General features: G+C 34.5%; 1 protein-coding gene across 1 annotated transcript; it reads left to right on the top strand.

Annotated features, from left to right (window-relative positions):
* Positions 1-476: 476 nt before the first annotated feature.
* On the top strand, positions 477-11,561 carry LOC106129875 (apyrase). Its single transcript, XM_060950726.1, has 11 exons — positions 477-740; positions 2,735-2,957; positions 3,751-3,948; positions 6,246-6,376; positions 8,165-8,312; positions 8,607-8,733; positions 9,080-9,237; positions 9,340-9,421; positions 9,701-9,859; positions 10,210-10,358; positions 10,928-11,561. The coding sequence occupies exons 1-11, from the start codon at positions 613-615 to the stop codon at positions 11,045-11,047; spliced, it is 1,623 nt and encodes a 540-aa protein (XP_060806709.1). The 5' UTR covers positions 477-612; the 3' UTR covers positions 11,048-11,561.
* The last annotated feature ends 1,159 nt before the right edge of the window (positions 11,562-12,720 follow it).

Genomic DNA, 12,720 nt, shown 5'->3' with positions numbered 1-12,720 from the left:
TGGTTATTTAAATCCCAAAAAATGCATTAGATAGCGAGAATTTATTTATCTTACAAAACAAATGTTCTTTAAACAAATACTTATCCCTAAGTATAGAATACCTAATAATTATTACACAGATGCTAGTCCACAGATATTAAATTGATGATTAATTTAAGAGTAAGTATCTTCTAAATTAAAAACTTTCATTGAAAATATTTTCCCTGATCCCAGTAGACTAACCAGTAGAACAACTTTTCATTAAATGCATAAAAAAGTGGACGTTTCTACATATATCACGGACAAACTCAATAAAAAATAATGATGAAATTGACATTGCAGACAAAACCGAGAAATCAAGACAGACAGTCCTTCACGGTAGGTATCTTTATCAGATCATTACATAATGATCTATAGTAATTTTATTGTAAGTACCTAACTATCGACACCGAATCGTGATAATAAGTGTGAGCGTGTCTTTATCCATATTGAATACATCTTTCATTCATATCGTTACTCAGACTAATTTCTTCAGTATTAGTCAGTACAAAACTTGCTTTCGATAGAAGTGAACGTCAGCGAATTGTAACGCGACCGTGTAATCTTGAGCATGTAAACATTGCGTGAATAAAAATGAGTTTGATTGGTTTCAAGTTGTGCTTAGTGTTAGCGTTTAGTAGTGTTTCGGTTCACAGTATTGCTTTACCATTTGAAGGACTTTATGATTTAGATATAATTCACTACAACGACTTTCATGCAAGGTAAGATTTTTTTTAAATGTACTTTGCCACTACACTTTCTGTAAATAGTAAATCACCCTTTAAAAATTTTAAAAACTTAAGTATAAATAAACATAATTTATATCCTTGGACTCTTGGGTTAAGTTCATTTATTAATAAATGAAATCAAAATTCTTGCTGTATACTTTAACTAGAGGCCGCCCGCGACTTCGTCCGCATGGAAACCCTATCAATCCCGCGGGAACTCTGGGATAAAAAGTAGCCTATGTGTTATTCTGGGTCTTCAGCTACCTACATACCAAATTTCATGGTAATCGGTTCAGTAGTTTTTGCGTGAAAGAGTAACAAACATCCATACAAACTTTCGCCTTTATAATAGTAGTAGGATTTAATACATAAGCATATCTAAAGAATTTCTATTTGCGCATTACTGAAAAAAATACAGGTATTTTAAATGTTTTTAAAATAAGGAACTCTATCAAGACCCCAAAGTTTGTAGCCCAAAAAGTACGTGCATCCCTGTGCCATATTTTTACGATGTTTACATGGACTCCTTGCTGTGGGAAAAGGTACCTTCGTACCTACTTTCTTTCAATCAATATAAAGTGGCTGATATTATTTAAGTACTTACTTATAAAATAAAAATATCAGAAAAACAGTTGTTAGCCGCTATGAGATCATCATACTTACATTGTACCTACACAGTCATATTGACGATCTTATGTTAGTTAAATGAATGCAGCTTATTTTTTCCTTTGAATAGAACTGAATAAATTACTCTGACCTGAATAAATGTCACTAAAGCTTGTTCACACATTCGTCTCCTGTTTTTGGCCTTCAAAATCCCAAACCTATAGGTACCTTTTAACGTTATTAGGGATAGACCACATCTTTCCTCTTGCATACTTTGACTAATATACTACGCAACCTAAGATGTCTGGAAGATAACGCCTTTCAACTATTTTTTTGGTGCAGTAATGTTTATAAATAATGGTCTTCTCTCGCTTCATCCACATGTATTTTTTCAGACTACAAAGCATAATGAGCTCACATTTATTGTTGTCTTTTTTATGTGTGAATGTGTTGGCTGAAGTTTAAGCTGTTAGAGGGAGAACAGCTTATTATCCTCATAATGTTTATGTTTAACGAATCGTGTCGTACAGGAAATGCTTGTGATTTCCTCCTTATTTCCGGACTCGATAATTTTACCGGTTGATATTGATAAGATTAAAAGTTGTAAACTACTTTTTTGTGTAAGTAGATTTGATTTTTATTTCCAGCCAATGCCTGCTTGTAGGTACTCTAGTTGCTTTTGTCAGCTCCACCCGCGTGGCACTAACATTACCTTTGAATAATAAGATTCCCGTATATCCCGTTCCTGTAGATATCATCAAAAGAAGCCTGTATTATATTTTCAAGGTCGTTTAAAAATTGGTGCAGGGTTAACTGAGAAGAGTAAAAAACTTACTTTCACGTTTATTATTACTAGTTCGGATGATTGATAACGGAAGATTTTTTGGAAAAAAATTACTTCTGTAGGCTAACTAATTACGAGTGCTATCCAGTAGGTAGGTCATAAATATTACTGAACATTTCATCAGACTGTTGCAAAACAAGATGTATTGAACCAAAATTCATTGAGGTATAAAATCATGAAGGTTATCAGTATTGGTCGTTTTAATAATAACAACTTTAATTTAGGTCTATTAGGCTTATGCCCGAACACCTAATTAGTCTAGTATCACGAAGATCATGACTTAAAATAAGAGAATACAAAGCAACACTTATAAAATAGATTAGTCTAAGACTACTGGCTCTGTCTATACCAAAAGTAAATACAAATATTAATGCTTTAATTATATATCTATTAAATATAATTAAGTAATTATTCATACTCAATAGATAAAAAAAAAACATTTCCATAAAAAATATTCATAGGACCAATACAAAGCTTACTCCGAAATATACGGGCAAACACCATCTATAATAATTTGTTAAAATTTCATATTTTTCAGATTCGAAGAGACCTCAGTAGCGTTCCCAACATGCAGATTCAACAACAATTCTTGCCTCGGCGGCTTTCCTCGTCTGTACCACGAGATCCAGGTCCTCCTGCGGGAGAAACCTGACGCCCTACTCCTGAATGCCGGGGACAGTTTCCAAGGAACCTACTGGTATACGCTCCTGAAATGGAATATCACGCAGCAGTTCATGAATTTGCTGCCACATGACGCTCATGTAAGGAAATTAACTAAATGTCATTCTTCTTCCTTCTCTCCAGAGGAAATAAGTCAGGTTTTTACTCGAAGTGACTCCAATTTGATCTCCCTAACCTTGTCGGGAAAAGGGCGCTTAATCCATTTAGAAACATGGTTATACATCCAGTTGCCTAAATGTGCACGATGTTTTGCTTCACTATTAGAACCTCGGTTACCAATCAAACTAATGTACCTACATAACTTGGAATTTTTAGTGGACTTGTCAACAGGGAACCTTAGTCAGTTTGGATCGGTAATGTCAATTAAAAATAAAGTTATTATCATAATAAAGTTTACTTAAATACAGCTGTTGAAAAGGTTTGCATAATGAATCATTAAAACATGAATGATAAACCTATCAATATACTTAGGCACTACAATAATACTTTTGTTTGGTAAAAACGTGACCAATCGGCTGTTTTGTTACTTAAATATATTTTATTTTCAAAACCTAGCTGTTACTATTTTGTCTATCTAGTTATAGTATAAAAACTTAATATTTTAGCGTTTGTTATCTCTGGAGAGAAGCCCGTGGCATGGCTGTGACCACGATTCTGGAGAGGGTAAGTCAAGTCACGAGTGACTCCCGTCTGACCTCCGTTATCTTACAGGGGAACCTCGCCCATGCAACCATTGGATCATGGTAACCCATCAAGCCATAGTTGAACCCACGTTCCTACGTCTACGTCTGCCTACGTCCTAAAGGATTTGAGATGATTAAGTTGTGATGTATGAATGAATTGATAATCATACTAAAACTTTGTTTTCCACAGGCAATTGGCAACCACGAATTTGACGACGGGCCCGAAGGTCTTGCTCCGTACCTGGCGGCTCTCAAAGCACCAGTTTTAGCAGCCAATATGGACAGTGCCAACGAACCCTCGCTTCAGGGATTATACAGACCTTCTCTAGTGGTAGAAAGGAAGGGAAGAAAGATTGGAATCATCGGGCTTATTACCACCGATACCAAAGTAAGTCGCTATTCCAGTTAGGCAAATTGGTAAATGGATGAATGTAAGCAAACATATATTTTTCTGCGAAAATGGTAAAATTTGAACGAACATAAACACGAGATTGTGCATCCGACCTTGTTGTATTGATACAATTTTCATTGAGTTTTTTTTATTGAATCGCACATATTTCCAGTAAGGTTTATTAATTTATCACTTTTTTTATTATTTTACCTTTATTAGGTTTTTTTTCTGCACTACAATTTGTTGAATTTAAAATGGAATTTGCACGTTAGACCGGTAATGTTGAGTTTGATAAAAAAAATTACCCAAATGTTATTACTTTTTTTTGATTATGTTCGCACCTTCATTTACGTGAAACGAAAGGTTTTTTCCCGTTACCGTGGGGGTTTCAGAATGTTCAACATAGCCATTCCCAGTCAGCTCATAAGGAAAAAAAGACCATTGCTGATTGGCCTGGGACTTTAATGTTTATCTTTTAACAATTTATTATAAAACAGTTTAAGACTTATGTTATGGGATACTTACTCATCCATACTAACAAAACATAGTATTGTTGAGTAAGTATGCCATAACAAGTCTAAAACTAACTTCGGGGCTAGCTTAATCTAAGTTAATGATCCCGTATATACACATACCTACATGGCAAATTTCAATCTATAGCTAAGTTTCGGCTGTCAATCAGTAATGCAAGATAGCTATTTATAAAAATATAGTATCATTCAGTTATTGTCAGCATGCCGGGTCTTATCTCGAATCTGCCGTCAATGATGTATCAACGTCAATAAAGACTTGTATCTTCAATGCTCTCAGATAGGTTTGAAGTTTGAACGATATAGATAACGGACGGCTTCCTAATATGGATAGTAAAGTAATTATCATAGCACGAACAGATTGTGTAATAGTTGCGATGCAACTGCAAGACGATCTTACTTACGCAACTAAATATCGGGAATAATCATAACCACGTATTAATGAATCTTTGTTCGAAATTAAAGCGAAAATAAACAAAAGTCTTATCAATAAACTTCCACCCGTCATAGCGTCATTATCATTCTTCTTGCGTTAGTCAGGTTTCCATACGAATATTTTTACCTTTTCGCCTTTATTTTATTTATTTACTCAAATTTTATTGTAGTTTAGTTACTAAGGTACTTACCTATATAGTTACGTCGATATACCTTGCAGGGTAGACAGAGCCAACAGTCTTCCAAAGACTGATAGACCACGTTCAGTCGTTTTGCTTAATGCCGTGTGGTTCCCGGCACTAATACCAAAAAGAAAAGGACCAGTCCACCACTTAGCTATAAACTTGGGTTTATTTATTTAGACGATGGTCTAGCAACCTGTCGCTATTTGAATCTCAATTCTGTTATTAAGCCAAATAACTGAATGTGGTCTTACTTACTTCAATTATTATTACCCATTGTACCTACTTTATTGTTCTTCTTTTATTTTATGTGCAATAGCTAATCACTCATTGATTTAACAAATGTACGTTGTTGAAGAAAATGCTGCAGTGCAGTTTGTTACCGCTTCTTCTGCACTGACGCCTTGGAAGCGGCAGTAAACTTAGTTTTTAAGTAATTTATTTGACGTCAACCAATGTTGTTAAACCATACGACAATTATTAAGCGATATATAGTATCCTATAATAATGAATAAAAATTTTGAATTTGAATTGTACGACTTTGGTGGAATTTGCATAATAATTTACCCTCTGTCTGATAATTTATCCTATTCTTAGTGAGATTTTCTTAGATAAGATCAAAGTAAAAATGTATGTTCTAAAAGGCCCTTGGGTTTCCGGCACTTTAGAATCGAACCACTTTATATCTTCCCCATGGATCGTTAAAGGCGACTAAGGGATTATATACTTAGGATTCCTCTCGTAGGCTATGGGCTAGCAATCTGTCACTATTTGAATTTCAATTCCATCTTAAAGCCATAAAGCTAATGTGGCCTGTCAGTCTTTTCTAGATTGTTAGCTCTGGTCTGGGTAGACAGAGCCAACAATCTTGAAAAGACTTGCTGGTAAAAACGCTTGCTGGGTAGCAAGCGATATAGACGTAATAATATGTATGTTAGTTTGAAACTGAAGCGAAAATAATAAAAAAAAGTCATAATAATTCTCTCATTGACTTTATGCCGTTAGTCAGGTTTTCACGTGACTTTCGCAAGTATTTTTCATTTAAACATAATTGTGTTAAACAAATGTACAATTGGACTTAAAACACACAACTGACGTCTTCTTCACTTGCGTGATATATTTAACCCGAAATTTTAATCATTTTCAGCAATTATCATCACCAGGTAATGTGGTGTTCACTGACCCCGGAGAGGCGACCAGAAGGGAAGCCCTGGCTTTGACAGAACAAGGAGTGGATATCATCATCCTCCTGTCACATTGTGGCCTGTTTGTTGATAAGTATGCGCCTGTTATTTTTTTTTTTATCTTAAAACACATTTATGACAATTTCTTAATTTATCGGGAATTGCTCATATTGCTAAAAAAAAAAACAATTTGCTTTTATCTGTAAAATAAAGTTTTTATTTTACTTCCTAATATATATATGAAACACTTTGTACACTAAAATAAAATAAACTCGTTCTCACCTGAAAAATAAAGAAACGACATTTAAAGTTTTTTATCCAAGTTACAATTCCTTTCTTATGTAATATATTTGCTGTCCGACATTTTTAAATTATAATTAGTATCTCTTGTAGCGACCATAGTCCGAACAAACGTTCCGTTTTATACAAAGAAATTACACAAAAACAAATTAAAGTAATTTAGTTTCTTAACATACCTACATATAATTAAAAGTAAATTTATTTTATTACCAACAATAAAGTCTTAAGTACAGGTTGGTGATAACGATGATGTATGATCTTCTTTATCTGTAACCTGTAACAAAAAGTTACAATGTTATGTTAACAAAGAGTTCTTTAAAATCGCGAAAACTACTACGATCACAAATATAACAACATTGTGCAAAACTATTATAGGTATATTTGTAACTATGTATGTACATAGGTATAAAATAGGTACATATTTATACTATAAAAACTACTCCAGAACAATAAATAAGGACCTGCTATACTATAATAATATCGTCGTAAATGTATGAAATTGTAATAAGTGTGGCTGGAGGAAGCTAGAGCAGTCTCTAAGGATCGTAGCAAGTGATAATCCGTATCTGTCCCTTTGTGTAACAGGCGTGATTGTATGTATGTGTGTAAATACATGAAAATTTACAGAAAATTTAAGCCGTCTAACTCTTGAGGAAATGTTAAATCAACAATTTCATCTGGTATAATTTGATCAGGTGCCATGGTTACCAGGAGAGTGAGTCACACGTCCTGGAACATGGTCAAGGCGGGCCCTGGGCTCTCCAAGGGTGCATACCAGTGGTAAAACGATTGTATGATTATGACGATGACCAGAGCACGAAATAGCAGTTGCCTGCCAACTTTGAAGCATAATAATCCAAAGTAGCTATTAGCTAAAGACACTTGAAGATCATTGCATACTTATTCAATTGAGACAATTGGTTTACAGTTTGAACTGAACGAGTATGGTCACGAACTCCGGCGCATGAGTATGAGTGAACTATCAATAGAAAACATTTGAAAATTAAAGTTTTGTAAATAATAATGCAGTGACTAGTTCTCAAGTTTGTAATATCACTTATCACAACCGAATCCTTCACAAGGAATGTGTGATTTTTAAGGACGAGAGTACTTCTTGAGCTAGTAGGTAGAATAGTTATCTACATAATGTCCATTCGTTGATCTTATCTGCAATCATTTTAGCATAACGCAACGTTTGTTCACCTTTTTTATAGAAAGAAATAAAGAAAATCTGAATTTTAATTCCACTCAATTATCTACCACGTCTATGATGGCGATTAAGGATTAAGAAGCGATTATGTATGAAAGAAAGAGATACTTAATAGTTATTTAAGAAAAAAGTAACAATCTAGATGCATAATGTTATTTTTTTTAAACCAATTATTTACGTAAATTTATTCACATACTCGTAGTATAAGTATATGAATTTCAATTCTATCAGTAAGCCAAACAGCTAAACGTGACCTATCAGTATTTTCAAGACTGTTGGCTCTGTGTACCCCGCAAGGGATATAGACGTGATTATATGTATGTATATATGTACTCGTTGTTTATAATATTTATACTTCTAAAATTTTCACAGACAACTAGCGAAAGATCATGGAGAGTACATAGACGTGATAATCGGAGGTCACACACACTCGCTGCTGTGGAACGGACCCTCGCCCAGTGGGGAGGCTGTGGCTGGTCCGTACCCTGTGTTTATTGAGAACTCCGCGTCCGGGAAGGAGGTGAGCTACACACATACAAAAATACAAAAATCATGCTTCTCATAGGGCAGACTACATTTTTTGACTTCCAGCGATCCATGCATTCTAAAAGTATCTAAATATCATGAGGAAAAGACTATGATCCAATGCAATGGATGCGGAGGAAGGATTTAAACCTAGACCTTTTAATATTTTAATCTTCACTCGTAGTCATAGGTAGACCTTAGGCTTCGGAGAGGTGAAAACGTAACTGGTGCTAAATGGATTTAAAAGTTTTAGTTACTAACTGCTATAATTGTTTTCTTGCACTTACAGGTGATGATAGTCCAAGCATCAGCATTCACCAAGTACATGGGTAACCTGACGCTATCCTTCGACTACCTTGGGCGATTGATCCAGTGGCGTGGAGGTCCCATCTTCTTGAACAGATCTATAGAAGAAGGTAAATTGATGTGGGAACTACAGTTTGCTTTCTTTTTCTTTTGCTTTTGCATTATTGCTTTTGGCACTGCCCGCGTGAAGAGTACCCTATATCCTTCTTCGTACTCCAAATTAAAAGGATGCAGAAAAATAATTGAGATCGATTCAGTGGTTTTGACGTGCAAGACGAACACACTTTCTCATTTAAAATATCATAATACCAACTTGACTACATAGTATTTACAACAATACTACAATTTATCAAAATTTACAATTTAGTCATATAATTTTATTGCATCAAGTAGAATCATGATTTTTTAGATCAAATTGACTAAATTAAGTGGTTATTTTTACAAACCAATTTTCAGACCTTGAAATCAAGTCTAAACTAGAACCGTACGCGAAACTAGTTCACGAAGCCGAGAACGTCAAGATTGGAGAAACAGAAGTGTTCATGAATTTCGAGGATTGTGTCTTTGGAGAGTGTTTGCTGGGAGACGTTCTAGTCGAAGCTTTGAATGAATATGTATGTATATTTTAATCTTAGTATAATAAAATAATAGATACAATTGTAATGTCTCCAGATCAAATCGGATCGGATTATCACAAGTCCTCTTATTTTTTTCAGGGAAAATCACACGTGAATTCTAGTTATGAATTCTTATCATTTATTCAAAGAGGAAACATTAAAGCTTCGATACCCAAAGGAAGTAAGCAAACTTATCTATTTTGTAGGTACCCTACATGAAGCAGAGACTACGTCTTTCCACTTATCACTCTCTTCATTATAGCTTGTCGGCTTAGAGTACTCTTGAACTGACTCTAAACCTAATCACTTATTTTTTAATAGCAAATCTCAATTCTAGCAGAAAGTCATAGAGTTGAACTGCTAGCTATTTTAGAGACTTTTGACTCTGTCTACCCTGATATTTGTTGTCTGTGTGAACTACGAAACCATGGAAGAATTTAAACACTCACATATATTTCAGGTATAACCCGCGGTATGCTATTTGAGTTGCTACCATTCAATGACCGAATAGAATCGTTTGAAATCCAAGGAAAATATATTCTCCAAGCCCTGGAAAGGAGTGTGAGTGATGCGTGGGCCTATCATCCGTTTAAGGGACCCTGGGTTCTTCAAGTATCAGGTAAGATACCTTAAATTACTGTAGGTAGAGAGTCCCATTTGACATTAGAACCTTTTGCATGTAAAGCTGACCCGTGTTGAATCGATTATGTGTGTGCAAATTTCCTCACGATGTTTTCCCTCACATTTAACACAAGATAATGTTGCTATAGAAATATAAGTATATGAAAATTCGAGTCCTAGGATTATGCTTAACATAAGAATTTATAAAGCAACTTTCATTAACACTCTATTCTAAAAGCGTTAACAATTTTGTGAAAAATATTGTCTATACAATATTTTCTATCCATTTTATATCCGAAGTAATAATAGTTTGAAAGATAATAATCATGCAGATACAATTTTTTTAAGGTCTACGAGTTAATTACGACCTAACCAAACCAGAAGGGCAGCGCATATCAACAGCATTTGTCGGTCAGAATGCTACTCCACTGAATGAAGAGCAAGTTTATCAAGTCACTATACCTGCGTTTTTGGCTGATGGCGGAGACGGATTTTCTGTGAGTATGAATTTGCAATTAAAACCTACATGATTTAGAAATGTTAATTGTTAAAATACGTAGCCTTTTGCACGTTTAATAAATAGAATCGGTTACATACATACATATGGTCAGGTCTATATCCCTTGCGGGGTAGACAGAGCCAACAGTCTTAAAAAGACTGAATGGCCACGTTCAGCTATTTGGCTTAATGATAGAATTGAGATTCAAATAGTGACAGGTTGTAGCCCATCGCCTAAAAAAGAATCCCAAGTTTGTAAGCCTATGACTTAGTCACCTTTTACGACATCCATGGGAAAGAGATGGAGTGGTCCTATTCTATTTTCTATTGGTGCCGGGAACCACACGGCACTGTTTGTGCCGGGGACCACACGACACTATTGGTGCCGGGAATCACACGGCATAGGATTGGTTGATGTTTTTAAATTGATTTAAAAAAGTAAAACGCATTTAGAATCAATTTTTAAAAAAAATTTAAGATTGATTCTTGTCTGTCAAGAATTATAAATTAAAAGAATTGTTCTCAAAAATACTCGTATGTGCGTAAAAATGTCTCCTTTTATTTTCAGATGTTCAGAGAAGGCAAGAAAAATGTGAAGGTGATTGGGCGAGACCAGGGGGCGTTGCTAGCATACATCAACAAATATTCACCATTGAATCCAAAACTTGACGGAAGAATTACTTTGTAATTACAGCCTTATTCCGACATGTTCATTACGTTAGTTAGTAAAGTGAACGTGTAAAGTAGGTATATAACCTTAAAATTATTGTACAGTCTGCAGCATATCAATCTACCTAAATTCACTGCAAATTTGTCTCTATTACCAATGAATAGAGCTCCAGGCAGGGTAACTTGATATGCGGTTCACTGTATGTTCCTATACTTGTATAATTTTGTATGAATGTCACTATAAAAGAACAGAAATGTGGAAGTATACGCAAGTTGCATTTATTTTCGTCGTTTGCACATGACTTTATTCTATTGTATTACTGCCTAGTGTGATTTTAAAGTGACTGCACTTACGAATTTACAAAACTTATTCATAAAATTCTATCATTAAGCCACACAGCTGAACGTGACCTCTGTCTACCCCGCAAGGGATACCTATAGACATGATTATATATATTATATGAATATTCATAAAATGCATTACACTGTTATATTTTTTTTAAAGTACCTTTTTGTTATTGTGGTAAGAGTTTACTCAAATAAACGTTGAAAATTATTGTAAAGTTCGTTTACTTATTTGTATTTTTATTTTTTCAGTTTCAGAATGCAAAAGTGTAATTTTTAAGTTTTAAGGTGTCGTGCCAAAAGACATATTACAATAAATTATGGTCTCCAAGAGAAAGGGGGTAGAGAGGGAAATATGTCCTCGTAGTCGTATTTCTAACCAGAATGCCCACGAGGAAATGGCGGATATGACGTACCTATTACCTTAGTGCATAGCCCCGGTTTCCTGTATAGATAAACTAATTATTACTTTTTGGCAATTTAAGAATGCATATAGTATAAATAATAACACTATTTCTGAATAAATTAATGATGAGTACCGTGTGGTTCCCGGCACAAATAAAAAAACCACTGCGTCTCATTCCCATGGATGTTGTAAAAGGCGACTTAGGGATATGCTTATAAATTTATTAAGCTATTTATGGGCTAGCAACCTGTCACTATTTGAATCTTAATTCTATCATTAAGCCGAACATGGCCTATCAGTCTTTACAAGACTGTTGGCTCTGTATCAAGGGATATAGACGTGATTATAAGTATGTAATGAATTATAAATAAAAAGTACAAAAAACAAAACATGTCTTATTTCGTCTGTTGTTAATGCCACAACAATAGAGCATTCAGTTTTTTTCATCCCTAATAAAGTCTGCTCTTTGTATAGTTATCACATGTCCGAAATAACTTTACAGGTCACAGTGTCAAATAACCTAAGTTATCAAATGTCTGACATCAGTAGCTTTCGAGTCTAACCCAAAGGTCTAACCTAACGATAAATATTCACCAAATTTTTGATTAAGTAAGCAGAGACTAACTCATTGCAGGCAAGCTCGTCAGGTAGGTGCTCTTGACCATTGAGATTTATCGTGAATAACCTTGTATCCTATTTTGTAAATAATATATTTTTATTATGCTCTTAATTTATTAGCCAAATAGAGAGATTGAATCAGCTCCAATAAAGGTAACACAACGATAATAATAATCTTATGTTGCTATTGCAAACATAGTATTTCGTCAATTAACGTGATACTTTACGTAGCTCATCATTTGTTTATTGGTGAATCTATTAAGGATGTCTCAATCGCCAGTTAACACTGGCTGGTCAGAACAATCATATATGTGGTTCACTAT

Source organism: Amyelois transitella, chromosome 22 (assembly GCF_032362555.1).
Source record: "Amyelois transitella isolate CPQ chromosome 22, ilAmyTran1.1, whole genome shotgun sequence".
Lineage (NCBI taxonomy): Eukaryota > Metazoa > Arthropoda > Insecta > Lepidoptera > Pyralidae > Amyelois > Amyelois transitella.
This window is presented reverse-complemented; position numbering and strand designations above follow the sequence as displayed.

What these genes read in the sequence shown, in the direction of transcription:
- LOC106129875 (XM_060950726.1), top strand. Translation starts at nt 613, where the DNA reads ATGAGTTTGATTGGTTTCAAGTTGTGCTTAGTGTTAGCGTTTAGTAGT. An exon ending in TGTGGCCTGTTTGTTGATAA is followed by an intron (nt 6,377 to 8,164) that starts GTATGCGCCTGT and finishes AAATTTTCACAG; the next exon opens with ACAACTAGCGAAAGATCATG. An exon ending in GAACAGATCTATAGAAGAAG is followed by an intron (nt 8,734 to 9,079) that starts GTAAATTGATGT and finishes ACCAATTTTCAG; the next exon opens with ACCTTGAAATCAAGTCTAAA.